The sequence below is a fragment of the Cucurbita maxima genome, unplaced genomic scaffold, assembly GCF_002738345.1.
Source record: "Cucurbita maxima cultivar Rimu unplaced genomic scaffold, Cmax_1.0 Cma_Scf00011, whole genome shotgun sequence".
Lineage (NCBI taxonomy): Eukaryota > Viridiplantae > Streptophyta > Magnoliopsida > Cucurbitales > Cucurbitaceae > Cucurbita > Cucurbita maxima.
The window spans coordinates 1,708,662-1,734,871 of NW_019272027.1; the positions used below are offsets into that span (position 1 = coordinate 1,708,662).

Here is a 26,210-nt window from a genome sequence, read left to right on the forward strand (position 1 = left end):
GATCTCTACAATGGTATGATATTGTCTATGTTTACTTTGAGCATAAGCTGTTATGACTTTGCTTTGGGCTTCTCAAAAGGCTTCATACCAATAGATTTAGTATTCTTCACTTATTGGCTTCTCCACTCCAAAAGGCCTCATACCAATGAATTTAGTATTCATCACTTATAAACCCATGATCATTCCCTAAATTAGAGGATGCAGGACTTTCATCATCCAACACTCCACACTTTTATAAATATCAGAACAAAACTTTATATCTTTAAGAGAGATAGATGCCGGAAAGAAATGTACAAAGAATTTGAGATTTATGTTATATTGTTTAACTCATTCGTTGCAAAAGGTCACGAGCAAAGCATGTGTGCGAATATAGCAATCCTAAATGAATAATTGGAATTAATAAAACAATATGGTAATAAAATATTTTCCAAATTATTTAACAAAAATAAAAAAAAAATATTCCAAAAGAATTTGAAATTTCAGTCTTAAATAAAAAGAAAAAAAAGGAAAAAAAAAAAAGAAAAGAAAAATAAAGTGTAGGGGGAAGGGATCGGCGAAGCAAAAGAAAACGGTGGGGGTTTCGTTGTGCTTCACTCAGGTAGAGAGAGCTCAAGGCCATTGATACCCTTGTTCGAGACATTTCAGAGCTTTGGAGATCTATATCCATGTCGTTGAATTGTTAGTTTTGCCATACCGGTCCAACTTTGTTTCATCTCAGCGTCTCCGCGCCGGTCACTGCAATGGTGGTCTGCAAATGCCGCAAGGTACTACAATTCTCCCTCTTCCTCTGCCTTCTGTCGCTATTGTGTAGTGCAGGGCAGGATTATACTTGTTATTTTTCCTTTTCATTTCTGATTCGGATTCTGGAGGCTTGATTGATGTTGAAATTGGGATCGGATCCGGGGTTGGGTGTTTGGAATTTGAAGCGATCTGAATGGTTGACTAATTGATTGTATGTAGAATTACGGAATTATAAGCTCATTGCTACGCGGGTAGTTTTAATTTTCTATGGATTTTCATGAATTTTGTAAGCATCATTATTTGGATCGAGGAAATGTCCGAAGTTAACTTCGCTATGTTGCTTATTGGTTTACCGTTTAACTGAAATGCGGTTTCTTATTGTTGCTGTAATTTTTTATCGTGATAGCCTTGTTTTTTTTCTGGCTTTGTTAAAATCAATGAACTTGAGAATTCTTTTGCTTTGTGTTTTTTGGTGCTTCAGGCCACGAAGTTGTATTGTTTTGTTCATAAGGTTCCCGTATGTGGAGAATGCATATGTTTCCCAGAACACCAAATATGCGTGGTAAGCTTATTCATCATTTTACAGTAGGGGGAAAATACTGTTTGTATTTCAATCTCTTATCGCATGAGTTTCTTTTGCAATTTATTTCAATCTGTTTTACGACTTCCCAGTTGTATTCTCTCTCTCTCTCTCTCTCTCGTATGTCCCTGTGGTAATTTTTGGCGGTTCACAATATGGAGTGTTGATAAATATTTGGATAATTAGCTACCATGGGATCACCTTTGTATTTTCCACCTTTTGTGTATAGTGCAGAAGGGATCATTCACCAAAGAGTTCACCTGATTATATAGGGGGAAATAATTATTTAATCTCATTTTCCTGCTTAAGAAGTTATTCCTTGTTTAGTTTTGTAAAATTTGCTCCAAACGGTATAGGGAGAATGGTATTCCTTCTTAAGAATAACTTCTCAAGTTAGACAGGAAAATTTGCTCTAAACGGTACAGGTAGACTAATAAATGGTATTCCTTAAGCTATACTCTAAAAGGTATAGGGAGAATACTTCTCATTTTCCATCATTTAGATGGAAGGTGTGAGGGTTTTTGTACCCTTGGAAAGTTGCAAAGTCTTAAAAGTTACTCTTAAGGAGCAAAACCTTTCTATTTTTGGGGATCTTAGGAAAAAGAAAGTGTAGATTATGATTAAAATTAGGGTGAAGTGGGCAAAGGATAGAAACAAAAATATTATTCATGAATATGTGACTAGGGAGGAGAGAGAGAATTGAATGTGTCTCCTTGGAAGGGGACTTCGAATCTATTATTTGTCAGGAGGATACTAGTTTGAGACAAAAGCTTAAGTAAGGTGAAGTGGGCAAAGGATAGGAAAAAAAAAACCTCTTTCTTCCACAATCGGGCCAGAGGAAGAAGGAACAAGGATAGGATTGATTTCTTGGAGAAAGATAGTGGGGAGGTGCTAAGGGAGAGAAATGAGATTATTTCTTTTTTAACAAATCTTTTATGCCCCTACCCTTTCCCTAGGTCATTTGTAGAAAGGGTTAGAGAGGAATCCTATCTCAACCCAAGATAGGGAAGAGCTAGAGGCCCCTTTCACTTTAAAGGAAGTTTGTAAGGTGGTTGTTGGTTTTGATAGGTCTGTCTCCTAGTCTTGACAACTTCACTATAACCTTCTTTTAGAAGCATTGGGACAACATTAAGGAGGACATGTGGAAGGTTTTTTGTGAGTTTCATGAGCGGGGTATTACTGATTCTAAAATGAATGAAACCTATATATGTCTTATTCCAAAAAAAAGAGAAGACAAACAAGGTGGAAGATTTCAGACCCATAAGTCTTATAACAAGTTTGTATAAGATTATTGCTAAGACTTTAGCTGGTAGATTAAGGAGAGTCCTTTCAAATTCCATTTCCAATTATCAGGGAGCTTGCGCAGAAAATTTTGGATTAAGTGATTATGGCTAATGAAGCCATCGAGGATTATAGGGAAAGAAAAGAGGAAAGGATGATTTTTAAGATTGACTTTGAGAAAGCCTATAACCATGTGGATTTAAACTCTTTGGATAGAGTTTTGGGGTTAAGTGGAAAACTTCGATGTGGAACTAAGTTAGAACATGGGAGACCTAGAGACAAGATTTTTCTTTGTTCTCTTAGTGGTTGATGTTCTCAGTAGGCGCGTGTTGACAGGAGGGGAAAAGGTGGGATTGAGGGCTTCAAGGTGGATAACGACTTGGTTTATCAATCTCACCTTTAGTTTTTTGATGACACTCTTCTCTTGCTCTCGACGTGAGAGTTATTTTGCTAATATAAACAGATCCTTGTCCTTTTCTGAAGCTTTATGTGGTCTTGAGATTAACAAGAGGAAGAGTTCCATTTTTGGTATAATTTGTTGTCCTTCCAAGATAGTGTTGTGGGTGGTGGCTGTGGGGGTGAGGTTAGTAGTTCCCTTCTACTTATTTAGGACTTATTTTGGGTGGTAATCCTTAAAGTAGAGATCATGTGGGGGTGAGGTTAGTCAGTTCCCTTCTACTTATTTAGGACTTCTTTTGGGTGGTAATCCTTAAAGTATAGATCATGGGTATCAATATTAGCACAGAGATCATTGAAAAATTTGCTAGCATTTATGGTTGTAAAAAGGGAGAATGACCAAATATGTACTTAGGACTACATCTAAAAGGGAACGACAAATCCTTTTCCTTTAGGAAGATTATTATTGAGAAAATAGAAAGAAGGTTGTCAACATGGTCATCACGTTATACTTCAAAAAGTGGAAGACTCACCCTAATACTTGTCACATTATCCAACCTCCCTACTTACTACATGTCTTTATTTGAAATGCCACAAAAAGTGGCCGCGGATATAGAAAGACTATTCAGAAACTACTTGTGGAAAGATGGCGCACATCTTGTTGGTTAGAATATTATAAACCTCCCAATAGAAAAGGGAGGCCTCGGTCTTCTCTCGATAAGGAAGAAGAACAAAGCTCTCCCCGACAAATGGATATGGAGATATCATCATGAAGAAAAGGCCTTATGGTGAAATCTTATAAAGACTAAGTGTACTTCTACATCAAACAAAAATCACCCCCTCCATCTTCTACAAAAGGGCCTTTGAAGTACATAAAGAAACATCAAAATCTCATCACCAACCGAACTCACCATAAGGTGGGTAATGGGGGAAGCACAACATTTTGGACTGACCCATGGATTAAAAACACCATGCTAACCTTGAAGTATCCACTTTTGTACAGGCTCTCTCATAGCAAAAAAGCCACGATTAAAGAAACGTGGAATGTTATCAACAAATTTTGGGACTTGAAGCTTGGTAGGAATTTAAAGGATAATGAAACAATGGAGTGGGCTGAATTAAGCCTTGACCTTGCCCTTGTGGTATTGTCAAACAAAGAAGGTATTGTCAAACAAAGAAGACTCACTGACTTGGCTCCCCAGCGTTGATGGGGTCTTTTCTACAAAATCCTTGATGATGGACATGGGGGAAAAAGTAGAAGTAATAAATCCCATGCTAGCTAAGACAATATGGAAAGGACATCAACCTAAAAAGGTGAAGTTCTTCTTTTGGGAAATAGCGCATAAAGCCATCAGCACAAGTGAAAATCTTCAAAAAGAATTCCTTACATCACTCTTTCTCCAAATTGGTGTCCATTATGCTAGAAAAAAAACGAATCACAAAGTCACTTGTTTATGCAATGCACATACGTAGATTTTTTGGACGACGATTCTCAATGTATTCGGATGGCATCTCACATTTCCTTTGGAGGTAAAAGATTTTTTGGATATGACCTTAACATACCACCCTTTCAAGAACGCAAAAGCCCTATTATGGAAAAATCTCATCATGTCTTTCTTTTGGAATCTGTGGAAAGAAAGAAATCAGATAATATTTGTAGAAAAGACATGGACCTACACAAAAATTTTCGACAATGTTGTTTACCCAGTTATATCTTAGTGTAAACTGTCTAATATTCCTTACATCACTCTTTCTCCAAATTAGTGTCCATTATGCAAGAAAGAAAACGAATCACAAAGTCACTTGTTTATGCAATGCACATACGCAAAATTTTTGGACGACGATTCTCAATGTATTCGGATGGCATCTCACATTTCCTAGGAAGGTAAGGGATTTTTTGGATATGACCTTAACGTACCACCCTTTCAAGAACGCAAAAGCCCTATTATGGAAAAATCTCATCATGGCTTTCGTTTGGAATCTGTGGAAAGAAAGAAATCAGAAAATATTTGCAGAAAAGACATGGACCAACACAAAATTTTTCGACAATGTTGTTTACCAAGTTATATCTTAGTGTAAACTGTCTAATATTTTTACTTCCTATAGTTATACTTCTCTCCTTGCAAATTGGGAAGGTCTTTTGTAAAAAAAAAAAAAAAAAAAAATGTTTTCTAGAACCAATCTTAGAAAAGTTTCAGAAATGGTTGTCTGGTTGGTAAAAGTTTTCTTTTTCTTCCAAAGCAGTCTTAGGTGGGATTCCCAGCCTTTTCTTGTCTTTATTTCGGATCCATGTTACTATGAGTAAAACGCTTGAGGGACTGGTGAGAAACTTTTTGTGGGAGATGGTTGAGGAGGGTTGGGTCCCATTTGGTTAAGTGGGAGTTGGTGTTGAAGCCTTTAGAGCTTGGAGGCTTGAGTATTGGGAGCTTGAGGTTGTGCAATGAGACGCTTTTGGCTAAGTGGCTGTGACATTTTTTTTAAGAATCTGACAATCTGTGGTATAAAGTGATTGTGAATTGGTACGACTCTCACCCCTTTTGAGTGGTTTTGAGGGGCCTCAAAAAGGGGAAAAAAAAAAAAAACGCTGGAAAGCTATATCTTCATGTTTCCTTTCTTTTCTCAGTTTATCAGGTGCTTTGTTGGGGAAGGATGTGAGTTTTTTGTTTTTTTTTTGAGAGGATCTTTGGGTTGGCGATAAACCCATGTGCTTCTTTTTCCTCGTCTCTATTGCCTTTTGAATAAGACGTTGTATTTGATATCCTCCGTGTTGTCTTCTCTTGGTCTCTCTACTTTAATCTAATGGTTACATTGTTCGCTTACTGATAGGGAGGTGATTGATGTGGTGAGGCTTCTTTATATCCTTTGAGATCAGGTTGTTACTCTGAGATGGAGAGATGCTAGGGTGTGGACCCCTGATTCTTCTAGGGGTTTCTCTTGCTGTTCCTCTCTTTCTATATATATTTTTGGAGTTTCCACCTCAAATAACTTTGGCTTTGGGGTCACTTGTCTGATAAGAAATCTCATGATGTTTCTTCTCTACTCTATTTGTTGGTTGACTTTTAACTTCACCTTGGGGCCAGGGATTTTTACATGTAGACTCTAATTCTTTGGAGAGTTTTCTCATAGTTCTTTTCTTCTCTCTTCTGCGCAGTTCCCACTCTCTCTTATACCTTTGTTTTTTTCAGTTTGCAGTTTTCTAAAGCGTTATTATTTTTTTTTATTGAAACCAAGTTTTCAGCGAGAAAAAAATGAAAGAATATAGAAGGGTCCAAATAGGGCAAAAAATGTGGGCCAACAAGAAAACTGTCTAAAAAATGACTGCTCAAATGAACCCAACAGAACAAAACCTGATGAGAAAGAAAACTGTTGTAGTCCAAAAGAATAAGACCAAATGAAAGATCACAGTAGTCATTATTCACAAACATCCAAAGCGAGACATAAACTTAGCAAAAGACCAAACGTTCCCTGTATATCTTCCCCCACTAAAGGTTCTATTGTTTCTTAAGCAAAATTTCAAAAGGACACCTAAACAGCTCCCTTTTTCAGCTGCTGCAATAGAATGACTTAGAATATGAGCAATTCTCTTTGTTAGGCTTTATTCCTTTTAGGTTTGTGCTATGTTAATGTTGTGCTTCTTCTTCCTTTAAGATTCGCACCTATTCAGAGTGGGTATTGAATGGAGATTATGATTGGCCTCCAAATTGCTGCCTGTGTCATGCTACACTTGAGGAAGGAACTGGTCCCCAAACTACTCGATTGGGATGCTTGCGTATGTGACTTTGTATATTTACTTACCTTCTTTCCATGCAATTTTTAAGAATAGAGTGGATTTCAATTGAAATGTTGAAGTAGTTATGTAATTCATTGTTCTCATGCTAGATGTTATACATACGGATTGCTTGGTCTCACATATCAAGAGCTTTCCTCCATCCACTGCCCCTGCTGGCTACGACTGTCCCGCCTGTTCCATTTCGGTATGGTATATATGTACACTTTTTATTATTTAATTCAAATTCATATATGATCCCAGCACATGCCTTTGACACCTCTATGTCATTGTTGTGTTGTTTCTTCTTGATGATCAATTTTTTCAAGTTCCCTGATTGATGTGAATATAGTCTTCTATAATGGAAACTACAATATTGTCACATGTCTGATTACTTTAAGATGCATGTATATTCTTGGTGCAGATATGGCCTCCGAAGAACATTAAAGATTCAGGATCTCGTCTACATGCAAAGCTAAAGGAAGCTATCTTGCAGGTTAGGCTCACATGCCTGATAGAAATTTTTGGGGAGATGATTATCTCAGTTCTCATATGACTGTATTTCTATTTTCTCTTCCTTAGTTCTTGCTTCTACTGCCTGTACAATCCCTGGGGATGTGTGATGCTCTACTTAAGAAACTAAAGAGGGAAAATTACTGGATACTTAATATTAGATACCGCAGAATGATACCACAGAATGATAATAAGCTGAACTTTATCCCACAGTTCTAGTTCCAATCACTTGCCTTAAAATTATTCTTCTTTCATTTCAAGTCACCTATAAGATCTCTCAATCTTTAATATGCTTTCTTCTTGAGCTTGACCCGAGTAGATTCATAGAATCTTACAGGGTAGCAAGAAACACTCAAGAAGCTAAAAACCTCCCATAATCCCTGAATAATCACTATCACAAAACAATAATCAGATTCATCGTCAAGCTTCTCCTCCACTTGTATTGCACGAGCATGGGGTCTATGATGTATGACTGGATGCCTTCCTCTGCTTTCGAAGCTAGAGCAGATGAAAATGGAAACTACTTTTATTTTTCCTATTTTTCCTCTCCTTTTCTCTCTTAGAACTTCGTACTTCTAAGTAGGAATATAAAGGTCATGGCTAGGATCCCCCTTAAGCCATCTTGAAGAGAAGGTGAAAAGGAGTTGCAAGAGCCTGCCATCTACTGTCCTATCTCTTTGTGATCAACCTAAGGTTAATCAGAGATTTAAAAGAACGATGTTGTATTTTGTAGACAGCTTAATCAGAGGGAATTAGAGCAAAATGTTGATCTCTCATTTTTGTAATCAGCAACTTTCAGGCTCCTAGAATGATGTTTGAGGAAACTAGAACTTAGTTTCCATGCAGTTTGAGTAACCTTTTTGTGAAGTCTTTATGCCACAAGCTTACTAGAGGAATAGAAATTCTTGATGATCATATCCGAAGGAAAATGCCTAACTTTCTCCTCTCTCCAAATAGGTGTGTGTGTTATTTAAAAGAAGCCCTGAGAGTCTTGTTCATTGAATCATTGCCCCTTTTGGGCAAAGCTCTTCAATATCTTTGGGGTTAGTTGGTGTTTTCCCTGCTCTTTTGAAGAGGTCATCCTTTGGCTTTTTTCTCGGCCTAAATCTTAATCATGTGGCTATAATTGTGTTGTTTGATACAGTGGATGCTATCCTATGGGTCTTTGGCTAGAGCGATATAAGAGAACCTCCACTCTGCAGAAGCAGATGAGCTTTGAAAATCTGTATCTTATCAAGTTTCATTCCTCTTCTTGGTTCCTTTTCTAAATTCTTTTGTAGCTATGATTTACATATTTTGGCCAATTGGGAAGCCTTTTTGTAATCCCTTTGCTTTTTGGGGATATCTCATCTCCCTTCTTTTATACATGACTTCTTAAGTGAATATATTTCTCTGTTTAATTTTTTTTTTCTAAGTTCAAAACTTTAATAATCTTCTTTGTAAGGCTATCTGAAAGGCTAAATGCCCTAAAAAGTGTAGGGTTTTCCTAAAGACTGCGTGCTTTAGGGGATGAGTGTGCCAAAAATAGGGATCTGTACCGATGTCCCTCATCAAGTTAGTGCTTTCTTTGGGAAAACAACAAAGAGCTCTACAGGTGCCTCTCATTAAGTTGGTGCAGTCTTTGTAAAAACAACAGTGAGAATGCTCATCACCTCTTAGTAGCTACCTTTACACTGAAGCTTTGGTGGATGTGCAATTATGAATCTCATGGAGAGTTCAATCCTGGCTTAAATTATGGGACCTACACATATTAGTACAGTAGACCGCTGTCCCTGGTCAGAACCACACGTGCAAGTTTTCCCGTATGTGGCTCGTTCGTGCTTTCCGAGGTGCTGCCTGCAACAGAAAGGAAGGGATCCATGTAGCTGCTGCGATATGACCTACTCGAACAATTGCCCTACTTCATCAAAACTTTTGTTAGCTTGCTGTTTTGTCTATAGGCTCAAATACTATTTAAGTTAATGATGTCCAACATGTGCATTATCAATATTGAGAGCATTATCAGTATTGTAATGGAGAGGAAAGCTTTAATCATATAAAATACTATCTAAACACACAAGGTTGAGAGCTATTTAGCTAAAGTTGAATGTTATTATTTATTTTTTTTTAACAAAATCTACACTAGGACATTTTTTTATTTATTATACTATGGGATCTTAAGGGTAGAACATTGTACTAAATGAACTTTATTTGAGACTCTTTGAGTCTCATCTAATTCCTGGTTCTATTGCTATGTTGCTGGTTGTAGCATGTTATTGTCTTACTAGTATTGTTTCTTTTTGTTCATCAGACTGGTCTGGAAAAGAGTTTGTTTGGAAATCATCCAGTAGGATTATCAGCAACAGAATCCCATGGGCCTCCCCCTGCCTTTGCCTCAGATCCCTTGGTTTCCTCTTCAGGAGATGCACATAACAATAAGAGCTCATTAAATTCAATAGCAAACGTTGTCTCAAATACGGGTGAAGGATTCTCAGCCACAACTGGAGCTGGATCTTCCAAAAATAACATTTCAGATATTGTTGAGATTGAAATTCCTGGTCCAGAAGGGAATTTTGTGAAAGGCTCAAGTCCTTCAGCCGTAAGAATATCTTCTCATTGAAAGATGATTAGTCAACATATTATTCATTTGCTTACTTTCAGTTTATTCTCATACCATTTGTTTTTAATTTTCAAATGCAATCCAGCCTGTTGCTACCACAAGAAAGGGTGCAATCAATTATGACAGGCAAAGTTCTGAAATTTCGTATTATGCTGATGATGAAGATGGTAACAGTAAGAAATACGTTCGAAGAGGTAAGTTACATGCTTATCAAACGTCACTTAAGTGGCCATTTGTTTCCCTCTTTACTCTCATCCTGGAATTTCATAAACTTGTTCCTTTGTTAAAATAGACATCAAACTCGTGTCTGGCCTTCTCTGCCTGTAGTAACGTGTTGATCCCTCAGCATTTGAAATCCACAAAAATGATTGGTTAGTTGAAATTCCTGAAGCCTAAACAAATTCAATCTTCTAGCATTCCCTGATATTTCATACCATGTCCCAAGCAAACATTTGAAGAAATCCCTTCAGGCTTTTGATATACGAGTGCTTTCGATCTTTTGTACTGCCAAATATTACTATTATTTTTTGCCAGAGTCATATATTTTCTTCCCTTTTAAGTTGGGATGTAACTAAGTTCATCTTGAAAGTTCTTGATAATGGGACATTAAGCTCACCATTTCCTTACGCAGCACATATTTTGGAGACTCTTTAATTTCAGCACCTTTTTATTTTTTGTTTTCACAAAATAGAGCAGTGAGCTCCTTACTTCAGTCATGGTTTTGGCTTCTTAGTTTTCTGCCTTGTCAATACTAATATTAGTAATTGTTTTTGCTGTTCCTTAGTATTTTTTTACACATTTTTGCTGCATGTTGTTTTGGTATTATTATCATTACTCCATTTATTTGTTGCCTGCAGGTCCTTTTAGGCACAAGTTTCTTAGAGCGCTACTTCCTTTCTGGTCGACAGCATTGCCAACCTTACCCGTGACTGCGCCTCCACGTAAAGATTCATTGGGTGCCAATGATGTCAGTGAAGGCCGTGTTCGGCACCAAAGACCCTCCAGAATGGATCCCAGAAAAATTCTTCTTGTCATAGCAATCATGTAATTCCCGTATATCTATATGCCTTTATTTTCCTCTCGTTCTCTTAATCATATGCTTTATGGTTTGCTTGAAGTGCTCCTTTTTCTTAATTGTGTAATGTGTAATGTGTATGTGCATTGGATTTCCTGAATCATGTGCAGGGCATGTCTGGCAACCATGGGTATTTTGTACTACAGACTTGCACAAAGAGGTATAGGAGAAGAAGTTGTGGATGACGAGCAGCAACTGAAAGCAGCACAATGAGACCATATTTGAAGAGGTCTATAATCTTTAGCTCTTACCAGCCTTGTAGCTCGCGTTAGAATTTGTATGGCTCCTTGAAATCGGACCTTTTATGAGTTCATGCAGACGATATACGAACACTGTAAGTATCTTTTACTTGAGGCTTTTCTGCTACAGTGAGATGAAGTTTTTTTTTAATTTTTATGTGAGCCTTTTTGTCATCTTACAACTCTACTTGTGTTCCTTCACATGTAAGGATTGTGGATCAGAGGATTAGGTAAAAGAAAAGATCTTTGATTTGAACTATTTGTTTTGTAATTACTCATTCAGTCAATAATTTACATCATAGGGGTTTTTAATTTAGCTTTTTTTAGATATGGAAATTCTAGATTCTAGTTTTCATCTGTTGTAGTTTTGAGAAGTAGGGTTTGGGTCTGGTTGATCATTTTATTGAATGATTTGAACCACTGGATTTGATTTGGTGCAGAAGTGAATGAACTATTGGATCCAAAAACCTAAACCAGAATAATTGATGACCTTCATTTTGATCTACCTTATTTTTCTTTTTTACACGTCGTGGTAGGTGTGCACAGGACGGAGTTTTTGGACCAACCCAAAATTTCGTAGAATAGAACTGAACAATGTGTCCAACCCCATCTCAACTCGGCCCTTATATTTTTGGGTCGAGTTGTGTTAGGTCGAACTTTTTTATTTGTTTTCCATCCCACTCTTATCACAAAATAGAATCAGACCAAACAACCAACAATCCGAAGAGGAAGTAAATGAGAATTTAAACAAATTTAGATTAAATTATCTTCATAGGTAAAACATCTAACATAATCCTTCCATGTGTTAATGATGTCTATTCAAAGATTACAAACTTCTAACCTCTATACCAATTGTCTTTCCCGGAACATTATGTAATGATTATGTGATTCATATTCACTTTTTCATGTTTTCAAGTTACTACAATGGAGTTACTAGGAAGTCGCCAACTACCCTCTCATATTTATGAAGTTATCAAAGTTGCCAACTACCCTCTAGTAATGAGGAGTTATTTATACACAACTTGCATATATATCTTAGTTGGTACAACCATGAAGCTTCTCCTTGATGCTTATGATGTTATCAAATTACTACGATGGCGGGATTGCTAGAGGGTTGCCAACTAACCTCTAGTAGAAAGATTGTATTTATAATCAATCAGTATAGGTAACTTAGTTGGTACTGACAGAGGATCACGCTCCTCATGTTTATGATGTTATCAGGTTACTTCAAGGAGAAGCGGGAGCGTTGTTAACTTAACTCCGGTAGTAAAGAGTTATTTATACAATACTCACATAAATATCTTAATTGATTAGACAGGGAATATCAATTACGCTTAGTAATATGACTTTTATGAGTCAAGATAAGTATGAATGGACGGGACTCAATAATACTTTTATTTTTAGTTCTTAGGTTTCACATTTTAATTCTTAATTAAATTTCCTAAAACTAAATAGATATGGTAGATATTAATACCCATTTTGGCCCTTTGTCTCTATCACTAACAAAGTGGAGAGCACAACATATTACATATTATTTTATTCATTAAGACTAGATATTTAAATCAATAAAGAAATGGAAACTCAAATAGATTAAGTAAGCCATGTTTTAATTATTTTATGTTTGAGTAACATTATATTACTAAACATTATATTAATTTATATTAATACATTTTCTGTTTGGTAGCTCAATCATTAGATCTTAAGCGTGTTTGGCTTGAAATTTTTTTAGTAAACATGTGAATAAGAACAAAGCATGTTAAAAAAACACATGTTCCGAAATAGTTTTTACAAATAGTTCGAAGACAAGTAAATAATATGGTTATGTTCTAAATTCTCGATTCTCATAATAAAAATTTAGAAAAATGCATAAATTACATAGATTGATAAGCGATATGTGTCTAGAATAAAGAGTATATACACAAAAGTATATTTGAAGTAATTTTTCAAACCATTCAACAATAAAAATGTGTTTAAGGACTCATTAAATATGCATTAACTTTCATCCCGATCCATATGCATAAATTTCATAAAAAAATAAGTTTTGTGAAACATCGGAAAGATCCATTTTGTCATTTATATGAATAAATTATTCTAATTAGTAAGAGTTCAACGGGACCTACCTCCTCTTTTTTTCTGATTCGAGGGGGATCCTGTTGAGTTCTTACGCTTTCATGTCTACAACTCAGTTCATCCGATTATTATAGAGAAGAACCTAATCCAGAATATGAACCATAAAAGAAAATACCGACTAAACCAATCACAGAATACCAGTTATAATACTATTATCCAAAGAGGAATCCTTCCAGTAGTCTCGACCATTTGTCCCACTTCCCTCCCCATTTCCCTCCCCATTTCATCAAGTGGTCGTGTTAGAGACAAAAACAGTCATAGATCCATATGCATAAATTTCATAAACGAAAAGTAACTATGGACTCAATTTTTTCTACTACAATAAAGTTGTTACCATATGTAGTGTAGAAATATTCATTTAAAGTTATTTTAAATGATGTTATTATCTTAAACATGTGAAGTAAGACTATAAAAATAACACTAAGAAAATGGTAAAGAGGAAAAAATAAAGTGTAGCGTTTGAAAAAAAATAAAATCAATGTCCTATTTTGACCTTAAGGGCTATAGAAAGACGTATGCACCTATCCTAAGACTTTCATTGTGATACTGTCATCATTTGTACAGTCGTTCCTTATCTTTACCTGAAATATACGAGTAGCACATGACTTGAGTATTTTAAGAAATACTTACTAAGTAACTCTACTAGTGGGGTCGGAAAATGCGAACACATGTAACATGGAAAGACCTATCATTTGAAAACATCATAACATGGTCTTAGGCAGCTTTCGAGTCTAGTCAAGGTTCGATGTATAGTGCTTCTCTAAACATGGCCCATGCATGCGAGCATGGATTCAACAAGCGGGCTCGCACACTCCTGCCTGGCGTCAAGCTAGCACTCGCTAACGGACTATGCCAAACATCAAGGAGGGAAAGGGCCTGCATGACATCATCGAACATAAATGTCGTAAATCATTAGTCGTGATGTATGCATCTGTACTCACCATAATGAGGAAGTATTCCGATGTACATGACACACAAATATGCATGTGGTATCTGTAGCTTTTAATAATGACATAATGTATGATGCAAGACAAACCTCCATTTATCTATAACATAATAAGTACGTGAATTATGGTCAAGGAGGCTTATGCATTATAGATCATTGGTTTCATAGCAGTTATATATAACATGACATGATAACGTCATAACATAGCTTTTATACGTAACATAACTTATTGTGGCATCACACAACTTATCACAGCATAACATAGTATAACGTAACATATCAATCATACATATGACACATGCAGGGGTCACAGGACACACATCATCATATATTATACAATTCATCCAACCAAGCCGATATTGGAGCCACTTAGTTGACATGAATCGGAGTCCCAAAGTATTCCTAAAACTGGCTTGACTTTATCCTGAAAATTCGTTTCAACCTAGGTAGACCGATAACATCATATCAAAAATATTCTAACGAACTTTATTTACCTAATTCTCAAATAATTTCAATTTATAGCTCAAAATAGTTTAAATTGAGCAATCCGGGATTAAACTAACCTTAAATGCCTCTCATAAGGTCAAATTAGCTCCTGGAGGGTCAATAATATATTGGATACGCACACACTTTTTACATAGATTTTGAATTTTGAAACTTAAAAATTGGATCGAGATTAAAAAGACAAAAATGAAAGTAAATAAAAATAAAAGATGAAAATCGGATGAAAATTAAATTGAATCCAATTATAGAACGGTGTTGTTCAAATTTATTACAAATGAGAAAGTAAGTTTGGGATACAATTAAAAAAATGAAATACAAATAACTCAAATACAAAGATATACCGATGCTCTGAAACGACCTTCTCTGTGACCACACAACTCTCGAACGCTCCTCCACCTCAATTGGCAGCCTGCAAACATCTGGAAAAGAAAGTAGAAAGGATGATTATAAAAATATTTGGTGAGCAACCAAGTTGTAAACTTTCATTAATCCTTATCCTAGTAGGTATCCATGGATTTTACTCTTGGCTCAGGAAGTTTTGCGTCTAGTCTCTATTGCTATTTAAGCATCTGGGGTGCCTCAAAATTTTGAGTGGTATTTTAACGGCTCATAGACCCGCTCTAGGTACCAATGAGGTGGTTCACCTATTTCTGGCGTTGTAGGTCTTCTATGCAAGAATCTCATCTTTAGGGGTGAATTACTTTTCTATTCTTAAACAGAGGTAGCTTGCTTTGCCTAAGAAGTGTGCAACTGGTGTCGTAGGTCAATGCATTACCTCGTAAAGCTCCCTTTTTGGTAGGGACACTATGGTGTGTGCTAACTTGCTCTCATTATCCATGGGTGGTTAGCTGGTAAACCCTACCCATAGGACCATATAGTCACCCAAGGTCGGGGAACAATTCCTGTGCTTGTCAGCTATTAAGGCTACCCACATATTCCTATGTCCCTCCTTAGAACAAATTTGCTATGCGGGGTAATCCAACTTAACTATCAAACACACAATCCTTTGAAGTAGAAAGGGACGTGGAAACTATGTTGACACCGTACCAACTGCTAACATCTTAAAGATTACCTTTTTCATTTTTGGATGTCATGGAGGTCTACTAGGTTTTTAGGGACGTCTAGGCATTTAAAACTCTCTCTTATTTCTAAGACGTCTAAGACTAACGCCTCAGACTAATCGACACTCTAGGTGCATATAGGTCTATCCCTTTGATCGACGCTCACGATCCTAGAGTGCAGTGTCTACTGGAATCTATTGGATTCCTAGGGCAGCTAAGTGGCTTATGACCATAGTTTAGGATCCTAAGGTGCTCAGTTTACTAGAGGCGTCTTAACCTAGGATATCATCTAGCCAACCTAACTCTAGCATCCTAGTTTTAAAAGAATTGAAAGTCACTACCATAAGCTAAATATACTATGTAACATCTGAGTAAAGGAGGCGTACACAAGTGAACAACGACCATATTTGAATGAGAGCGATCTTGAGAATAGAATGACTAAGAAAATCTTAAAAGAATTGAATGTCGCTACCTATACCAACAAAGGGCACGTTCCTTTTTGGTGGCACTACCGAACATGTTTAAAGTCTTAGAAAGTTAGGCATAAACCATGTTGTTTATTTTATAATTTAAATTAATTATCCTTATAATCCTAATTTATATTAAAAAGAACAGTCATTATCAAAAAATCCAGCTAACTAAAATATATTAGTTTAATAGGTTGAAGACTTTAAGGTTGAATTTAATTGGTTCGTATTGCTTCTCAATAATTATTCTTCACCAAAGATTGCGGCTGTCAGGAATTTCTAACCTTTTTTTTTTCTTTGTTTTTTTAATATTTCTAAATTTTTTTTGTTTCTTTCATATATATATATATATATATATATATATATATATATATATATATATATATATATATTGTATTTCAAATAATAAATTCATCAAGCAACAACCAAACATGAAAGTCCTCGTAAAACAAGCCACCGAGTGAAGCCTCTCTAGCTAAGTGGTGCGCCACCATCTTGCTCCCTCTCGTGCTTGTGCTTGTGTAGTTGCCATTTGTATATTTTAAATTAAAAAACTTCGAAAATTTGAACGTTGAGCTTCGAACTTCTCGGTCGAAATGCATATCAATTATGGTTGATGTCGACTTAGTTTAGCAAACTACGCAGTTTAACTATCCAATATACGTATTTGTCGAAGTGAATTTTGTGAGTTTTTACTTTACTTTGGTAGAAATTGCTACACTAATTTCAGTTTAAGTTCGGGAATTACAATTTAGAGGGAAAATTAATCCATTTGGTTAAGTTCAAGGGTAAAAGGTTATTTCTTTTTCACTATAAAAGGAAGTTGGCTCGAAGGAAGGCCCCTCACTTCATTTTATCATCTCATTTGAGAAGTTGAGAATATAATTTCTGACGTCTCAAGGCCAAAATTTTGGCTAATCCGACTTGGGTTTGATGTTTGGGCACTTTCCTACTAGTTTCAAATTTTTAAAAGTGAGTTAAAATTTTTGGGGTTATTTTTCATTTTACTTAGTTTAAATTATTTTATGCAAAACTAGGCTTAATTTAAATTATTTTATGTAAAATTAGGCTTAGTTAATTTAAATTATTAGGAGTAAGTTTAAATTATTTAATGTTAAATTAGGTGAGTCAATTCATAGTAGAATGCTAAATTTTTAATTGTGAACCTCCTTAAATAGGATTAAATTTTAGAGAGGAGCGTTAAGTTACCATCAAGAGGTCATATTAGCTTCGGTTTAGGTCAACCAAGTAAGTGGTCTTACTATCGGTTTGGCTAAAAATTGTATCCTATATGATGACACGTGCCTCGTGGATTTGCACGGGTCGTATGTTTGTTATATGTGAGATGTTATGAAACGATAGGTTTATGATATGATATGTTTGACGATATGATGCATATTGCGATATGTTTTATGATTTGATACATGCATGATATGATATGGTATGTTGGGAGACACGATATGTTTATGATATGACACATGCATGACATGAATGATATGCAATAAGATGTTTCGACATGATGCACAACCCCGATATATGTATTGAAAGCTATGATAAAAATGATATGATATGAAGGAAGAGCGGAAGGGGCTATTTTACATGTTAATGAATGAAAATATTGGGATCTCATACATCATAGTGTGTTACATGCGTTAGAGAATCTCCCCTTTTACGATGGTACGGACGCGCACTTTACAAGACAGAAAAACGATCATAATATTTATTATAATGCTGTGACAGTCACTTTCGCTTAAGATAGTCGCCTAAGGGAATACAAATTTAAAAGATATGTCTCGTTCATGATTGTATGTACTTGCATCTAACTACAATAGTGGGTCACTTACTGAGTATTTATTACAATACTCAAGCCATGCGCTACTCTTATATTCCAGACAAAGTCAAAGCTCTCATGTACGGCTAACGGTAGCATTGCAACTCACTACTCTTATATTCCAGACAAAGCCAAAGCTCTCATGTACGGCTAACGGTAGCATTGTAACTGACCATGACATATGCACAGGATAGTTTACATTTAATTTTGTAGACTATAGGTTAGTATCTAGTATTTTTGTTTTATTTTAGGTTTTGTTAAATTGTTTTAAAGATTTTTAAGTAAACATGTAAGTCCACGACAATGTTTTTTTTTTATTATGTCAAATGATTATTTTCGCAAAAAATGATTACGTTAGGTATACAATAGCGACTTTAGGTTCAGTAGAAATCTAGGATCATTACATTTAGGGTGTCTTTGACAAACTCTCCCCTAGTTTCTCTAATTAATGTGTAACATATACACTCAAAGTTCGTATATACGACACTCACATGGCCAAATACAACTCACCTATCATGTGTTCTTGCGGGCCTAACAAAGCACACACCACGACAGTTAGACACTCTCGCTTGCCAAATAAACTAAAAGGTTAGGCGTCATAGTGGCTTAACAGACTACCAACTTATAAGGTACACAAGTTGACTCCTGCTATAGGTTCACTATTAGAGTCAAGTTTACGAGTAAGAGTTAATTGGCGAAACACGTTATACACACAACCAAACATAAACTTAAATAATGAACCCAACCCAATTGCTTATTCTAACAAGTATTTAAACTCCAATCACATAATTACTTATTCGACTGTACAAGCACAAAATTACACGGAAACACGAAACAACTACTTATTTGTGTTGGAATTCTTTTTACGCTAAAGTTTTTAAATTCTTCAAATGAGTCTTACAATAAGAGAAGTTAAGAATGACATTGAAATCGAACTGAATAAATGAACAAATAAAAGTCGAGCAGACAAAAACAAACTGATTCACGCGCAGTAACCAGGTCTCCCTCGTGCGTCGTCTTCAACCTCCACCCGTTTTCTACATGTGATTATTAATTCAATGTAGTTCCTCCGTTAAAATTGAAGAGTTCTTCCATTACATTAAAAATCATTCAAAATAATGCTACATGTAAGAACAATTTTACCTTTGAAGTTTCTCAGATTTTGAGAAAGTTCCCGAAGATATGAATAATAAAAAGATTATGAAATAAAATAAAGTAACATAAATATATGTATATTGCGAGATCCCACATTAATTGGAGAGAGGAAAGAGTGTCAGCGAGGATGCTCGATGTCACGGTCATGCTTGTCCAAGACATGTAGCCCATGGCTGCATGCTCGTGACACGCCGAAACCTTTGCCTTGTACCACTTTATTGCTTTCTTTATTTCTTTCTTTTACCGCTTTCATGTTATATTATTTCTTTCTTATTTTCTTTAAAAGTATGACGTTTCGGTAATGTCATAGCTACGCCTAGTAGACATGAAATGCCTCAAAATGTACTATTGGGGGATACGACTAGTTGTCCAATTTCTCTCTACCCGATTAGTTAGATAGAGTAAGCAGTTGTACATTCTCATATAACACCAATCCCTCTCTCTCTTGCTTTCAAAACTCTTATTCCAAAACCTCTCTTCCCCGCTTTCTAAAATCTTCTTTTGAAATCGAGACCTGAGATTTGTATTCACGTTGCCTGACCGCAGGCAACGTAACTCAAAGTAGGCTTGACCTACTCAGTGCTAAGAGTGGGTGCCGCACAATTGCCAAATCCGCTACCTAGAAACGGCGATTGTGACACCGGGCCTCAAAGGAGGGTGGATTGTGAGATCCCATATCGGTTGGAGAGGGAACGAAGTATTCTTTATAAGAATGTGGAAACCTCTCCCTAATTAACACGTTTTAATACAAATAAGTTCATAATAGAATCGAAAGGGTATGGATGGAATCAAACAACCTCTCAACGCTATTGGTTCATTAAAAAATATATATATATATTATTAACAAAATGGAAAACTAGACCATTTCAACAAAGCAATAATTGGGAAAACTCAATCTCTCAATTTGTTAAATATCCAAAAAGTCAACTCCATCACAAAAACTGACTATAAATACATCCCACAAGGCCAAGATAAATTAAAAATGGAGCAACTCAGAGGCCCCATTGTTGAAGATGGAGATCAATGGAGCTCTCTCAATGGAGTTTTCACAGCTGATGAAGATGCTGCAACATTCATGGCTCAACTTTTCAACTCCACAGCTCCTGACCCTTTCATGGCTGCCCTTGATCTTCATAATAATTATTGCAACCCCATAAACTTTTGCTTGGGAGAGCTTGGAAATGATAACAATGGTGGTTTCAATCTTGAAGAGGAGGACTCAAATTTGCAGTCATGTTATGAAGCTGAGTTGATGAAATTACCTGAAGAAGAAGTTGCCATGGAACAAAAGAGGCATACCCAGCTTCAGATCAATTGCAACAAACGATCGAGGGGATCTCGGGATGTAAGTGTAAGTGTAACGCTCAAATTGAATGAATTAACCAACAGGAGAGTTCCATTAAGCACTTTTTATATGAGTGTGGAAACCTCTCACTAGTAGGTGTGTTTTAAAATTGTGAGACTAACAGCGATACGTAATGGACCAAAACGGACAATATATACTAGCGGTGGACTTGGGCTGTTACAAATGGTATTGAATCCAGACATTGAGCGGTGTGCCAGCGATAACTCTGGGCCTCCAAAGGGGTGGATTGGGATTTTGTGATCCCACATCAATTGGAGAGAGGAGCGAAGTATTCCTTATAAGAGTGTGAAAACCTCTCCCTAGCATACACATTTTAAAATCGTGAGGCTAAGAACGATATATAACCGGTCAAAGCGAACAATATTTTCTAACAGTAGACTTGGGTTGTTACAAATGGTATCAGAGCCAGACACCGGGTGGTGTGCTAGTAAGTACGCTGGCTCCCCAAAGGGCGGATTGTGAGATCCGACATCAGTTGGAGAGGGGAACGAAGCATTCCTTACAAAAGTGTGGAAACCTCTCCCTAACAGACGCGTTTTAAAACTGTGAGGCTGACAAGTATATGTAACGGGCCAAAAGGGATAAAAGGTTAAAACTTTTACATTGATAGGTAGAGAAGAAGTGGAATGAAAGGTCGAAGAAAACTCAGAAGCTTACCTCAAGCAGCAACACCGAAGAAAATGGCAATGCTGTTCATAGCAAGCAAAGCACAAGCAACTATTGCTCAGAAGACGAATCCAACGCCTCGTTCGAGCTGAATAACTCGAGATCAAATCCGAAAGAGACTACCAAAACCAGAGCTAGTAGAGGCTCAGCTACAGATCCACAGAGCCTCTATGCAAGGGTAAGAAGAAAAAAACAAAAACAAAAAATTCCACTGGAAAATGAAAAGTCCATTCATTTGTTATGTTGTTTATTGCAGAGAAGAAGAGAAAGAATCAATGAGAGGTTGAAAATCTTACAAAATCTTGTCCCAAATGGAACAAAGGTAAGTAAGACAATCAAAACTACCTTAAACAAAACAAAACAAAACAAAACATGATGATTGTGTTGGAAAATAATGTCTTGAGTTATTGCTTGTAGGTTGATATCAGCACAATGCTTGAGGAAGCTGTTCAATATGTGAAGTTTCTACAACTTCAAATCAAGGTAATCATTACTAAAAACAAAATTTTACATCATTTTACACTTTTTTTTTTTTGACAAATATGTTCATTTTTAATGATTATTGTAGCTATTAAGCTCGGATGATTTATGGATGTACGCTCCGATCGCCTACAACGGAATGGATATCGGGCTTAATCGAACCCCGAACACGTCGAAAGAATTATGAAACAAGAGATGGGAATGTTTGTGCAGTTCGAGAAGTGTAATTTTTGTGGGGAATAATGTGTTTTTTGTTTCTTTGTCTCATGACTGATTTTTTTCATAAAGTTGGTGATGAACCGTGGATCAAATGAGATTTTGATAGAGAGAATGCGATTTGAGGAGGTTTTTTATTTTCAGAACTCATACTAAACTGTATTGTAAAAGAAATTTGATGGAGATTCGTTGTTCATTCTTTGTAATATCTCAACATATACGTTTGGTCGGTTCTAACTTTGAGTTCTTGTTATTGTTAGGTTGAATGGCACTCTAACCTATATGATCACGATCTCATGTATTTATAGACGTGTATAACTAGGATTACATTGTAACATGAAATCATAGATTCCTTAATTCATGGTAACAAACAAGTAAACCACTAGTTTATCTTACTATGTACAGACATGATCTATTCTCCGTTTAACCGTTATTACTTTCTATTATGTTCGATGGAAGTTGATGAATAACAAATTTAACTTCATTCATTTAATAATGGAGAAGGAAATAGGAAAAAGGGTAGATAGAGATTTCTTACCATATTGAGTGTATAATTATAGCTAATAGATATTTAATAAATCATATTAGTATAGGTAAATTTGGACGTAAAGAATAATCCCAACAAGAAGAACCAATGTGAAATGGATCGAGCATCAATCAGATTTGAGAAAACACAAAGGGTCCGAGCTTCATAGTAAAAAAAGAAGAACTTGGTTGAAGTTCAAATTAGGCTCCTCAACCTCGATAGGAGGTCGAGGCCAGACTTGACCCTCTAAAAGGAACATGTATCTTATATTTCTCAAGCTTGTGATGTTTTTGTTCGATTCGATTTGGTTTTCCTATAGGAAATGCAAATACTCTAAAGGGTAAATATGTAAATACATATTTTTAGCCTCGAGAAGATAAACTCCTACTCTACTAAAATTCTCTATGATTTGAGAATAAGGGTGGGAGGTTTTTCTCGTCCTTACTTAGTCTCGTTGATACCTCTAGTAATACCAACGAAGATAAAACAAAGCTAACTATCGAGATGAACCTTATCACTATTCTCGAAAGGGATCTCAGTTTATATTTTAAGGATGAAATTAAAAAACTAGTGAACCCAACCAGAATTTTATTTTTTATTTTTAAATAATAATAAACCCATTCCTTATTATATACAAGAATTTTAAAATAGTATCATCACTTATTTAATACTTAATTTCATTAAAAAATATATATATATTAATTATTTCATATAATTTATACTAATTTCATGTGTTCTCTCATTGTCCTACCATTGACTCCCATTTGGAAACTATTTAATATTTGATTATGGGGAAAATGCATTTAATCACATCTAATTTCTAAATGTCAAACAACAAAAAAAAAAAAAAAAAAAATGTCAATATTTAGTTTATATTATATGAATTGAAAAGGCAAAGAATGTCAATTATAGTGTCAAATTTTATGAATTTTATTATTTTAAATATTATGATATTAATTTTCTAAATTGGTAGACTCTTGATTATGTATAAATTTAAATTACAAAAAAAAAAAAAAAAAAAATGTCAATATTTAGTTTATATTATATGAATTGAAAAGGCAAAGAATGTCAATTATAGTGTCAAATTTTATGAATTTTATTATTTTAAATATTATGATATTAATTTTCTAAATTGGTAGACTCTTGATTATGTATAAATTTAAATTACAAAAAAAAAAAAAAAAAAAAAAAAAAAAAAAAAAAAAAAAAAAAAAATCCAACATATGATGTTTGGAAAGGTCAAATGTCCCAAAATATTTCTTAAATTTTATTATATTGTTTAAATTTTAGGTCAACTCTTTAGTCCTCCAATGAAAAGAGATTATTGTTGGATCTAGGAATAAACTCTCTTTTATAAACAAGTTTCAAATTAAAATAATCCCTTCTTAAACAAATTAGCAAATAAGTCAAATAATAAATTTAATTTGGATCTTCTTTCTTTTTCTTTTTTTATTTTAATTTTTACTTAATTGTTTAATATTTTTATGGTTTAATTAAAAAAAAATGAATCTTTGTGGAAAGCTTTTTGGGCTCAATTTGGCTTCAGTTTGCTCGTTTTGACCATTTTAGACTGTCCCAAGATCGTTTTTGACGAAATTAAGGTAACTATAACTACTGTTTTACACAATTAAGAATACTCATGTAATGTCAGAGCATACATAAGTTTTCTTTAACTTACTCTTTACTTGGTCAAGAATTGAGACAAGAAAAGGAGTTTCGAGATGTCTTAACTTTTGCATTTTTTTTTTTTAAATATATATTTAGCATGCTGGATTTGAGGACTATAATTCTCGTAAAGAAATCGAATCATTTTGAGCTACAGATCAAAAGTTATGAAATTTCAAAGAAATTGATTCAAAATCGAATCTCACCGCGTTTTAGAATAATTGAAATGCAGGTGAAGAAATCCGATAACATGTGTCGACAGACGGGCGGTAGAACGTGGCTAGTGCAAGGAGTGACACATGTCAAACATGAATTGGTGAAGTGCGTTTGGTCTCTACAATGACACACATCTCAGGTTAGCCTGATCCGATCCGAACTCGATCCAAGACCCACGTGTGACCTAGGAATTTGATACCTGACCTAAACAAGCAACCATCTCACTAATTGAACAAACTCAATATGTGGACTTGTCTGGAAGGGTCATGTTTTATGTAGGGAATGCGACTACCAAACTTAGCACACGTGAAATCGTGCATAAGTCTCCCTTCCAGCGTGTGAGATTGTGTAAGCAGTGCATGTGAGTTTCTTCTCTTTTTGTTTGCCCTTCGTTTGACTGTTTTTTGTCCCAGTTTTGATACTGATCTTAACTCTGTTTGATCTAAGACCTAATAGCGAGTTTTCAAAAAAATTTGGAGCCCTTTAGAAGTAGAAAATTAAACTTGACAACCAAAAGTAACCGCATGAATTCTAGGAAATAATATTTATAGGTATCGCTTGGATATGCATGCATCTTAGTAAAACAAGACCCTAGGTAGTTAGATTCAGTATGACCTGATAATGGTAAAATAAGACCCTAATAATATTTATAGGAATCGCTTAGATATGCATGAGAATAGTCACACTTGTTAATGGTATGACTGATTTATTTCTTGCATGATTTAATAGATTGTTCTTCTACTACTTGTACTTAATCTTGCTAAAAACGGAGGATAAAAATTTGTGTATCACCCCGTTGATTATGTGTTACTTGATTGCACATTATCCCCAGTTCGTTGAATGTGAGATTTTTCCGGTAGAGAATAAGTAGTAGAAATAGATCAACAGTAGGATGAAAGCATCAGTTTGGCTAGACTATGACTTAGGATGGAATGCCTCCAACAGTCCGAACATATTTGAATCGGGAGAGATGCTCAAAGGGTGTGACCCCTAGTACTCTTGACCAATCCAAACTCGGGGAGTCAGAATTTAGGAACCTGGAGACGTAAATCCATATCAAGACCTCCAAACCACCCTAGAGACCACAACCCTAGAAGACAAAAGTAGTCATCTAGGCCAATAGCAATCGGTACAGCATTGTAGAGCTTCCATTCCTTTTTTCACTTTGACACAACACCGTTGAGATAACCGTAAGGCTAATTAAAGACGAGCGACTTGATAGTTACTGAAATTACCCTACATGGTGAATTTTTTTTGTGGGTGGACGTTGATCATGTGGGTATTAAGTGGAGCTAACATGTACAAGGGGTAGCACCTTGACCTTAAGCGACTACTGGCCTGGGGGATGAGTTCGCCAGCTAACCTTCTATGGATGACGAGCATGTTGGCACTTATCATGTTGTCCCCACTTGATTGAGAGAGTTCTTAAGGTAGCGCTTCAACTTTGGACATGATTACCGCTGAATAGGCTGAGTTAGCTACCCATATTTATGCACAATAAGAGCAATACATTCAGAGCCTAGAGTAAAATTTGTGGTCTTCTGCTAGGTCAAGAATGTGATGAAAGTCTACAAGTAGGTTGCTTATTGGGTATATCTATATACTCGACCCTTTCTACTTTTTCTTTTCCAGATGCATGATGTTGCTGGTTGAGGCAAGGGGTACTTCGAGCTCATTAGCAACAAAGGGGTGTCGACCAGGGCATCTAGCTTGTCCACTTTTTTTTTTTTTTTTTTTTTTTTTTTTTTTTTTTTTTTTTTTTTTTTTTTTTTTTTTTTTTTTTTTTTTTTT

The 26,210-nt window shown here is 35.5% G+C and overlaps 2 protein-coding genes and 1 long non-coding RNA gene across 3 annotated transcripts; all 3 read left to right on the forward strand.

Annotated features, from left to right (window-relative positions):
- The first annotated feature begins 520 nt into the window (after window positions 1–520).
- LOC111486059 (zinc finger protein-like 1) lies at window positions 521–11,449 on the forward strand. The gene is made up of 9 exons (XM_023133061.1): window positions 521–764; window positions 1,223–1,303; window positions 6,647–6,767; window positions 6,878–6,972; window positions 7,189–7,260; window positions 9,568–9,855; window positions 9,962–10,070; window positions 10,734–10,920; window positions 11,062–11,449. Exons 1-9 carry the CDS (start codon window positions 741–743, stop codon window positions 11,162–11,164), a joined length of 1,080 nt encoding a protein of 359 aa, XP_022988829.1. The 5' UTR covers window positions 521–740; the 3' UTR covers window positions 11,165–11,449.
- LOC111486229 lies at window positions 3,154–4,013 on the forward strand. The gene is made up of 2 exons (XR_002718829.1): window positions 3,154–3,185; window positions 3,262–4,013. It is a non-coding gene; the product is annotated as an uncharacterized LOC111486229 (long non-coding RNA).
- Window positions 11,450–20,340: 8,891 nt separating the features above from the next.
- On the forward strand, window positions 20,341–22,125 carry LOC111486130 (transcription factor bHLH85-like). The gene is made up of 5 exons (XM_023133151.1): window positions 20,341–20,629; window positions 21,261–21,494; window positions 21,573–21,638; window positions 21,734–21,799; window positions 21,885–22,125. The coding sequence occupies exons 1-5, from the start codon at window positions 20,360–20,362 to the stop codon at window positions 21,981–21,983; spliced, it is 735 nt and encodes a 244-aa protein (XP_022988919.1). The 5' UTR covers window positions 20,341–20,359; the 3' UTR covers window positions 21,984–22,125.
- Window positions 22,126–26,210: the final 4,085 nt, after the last annotated feature.

Coding starts and splice junctions, on each gene's coding strand:
- LOC111486130 (XM_023133151.1), top strand. CDS start 20,360: ATGGCTCAACTTTTCAACTCCACAGCTCCTGACCCTTTCATGGCTGCC. Junction 20,630..21,260: donor GATCGAGGGGATCTCGGGAT/GTAAGTGTAAGT, acceptor TTACATTGATAG/GTAGAGAAGAAGTGGAATGA. Junction 21,639..21,733: donor TTGTCCCAAATGGAACAAAG/GTAAGTAAGACA, acceptor TATTGCTTGTAG/GTTGATATCAGCACAATGCT.
- LOC111486059 (XM_023133061.1), top strand. CDS start 741: ATGGTGGTCTGCAAATGCCGCAAG. Junction 765..1,222: donor TGGTCTGCAAATGCCGCAAG/GTACTACAATTC, acceptor TTGGTGCTTCAG/GCCACGAAGTTGTATTGTTT. Junction 7,261..9,567: donor TAAAGGAAGCTATCTTGCAG/GTTAGGCTCACA, acceptor TTTGTTCATCAG/ACTGGTCTGGAAAAGAGTTT.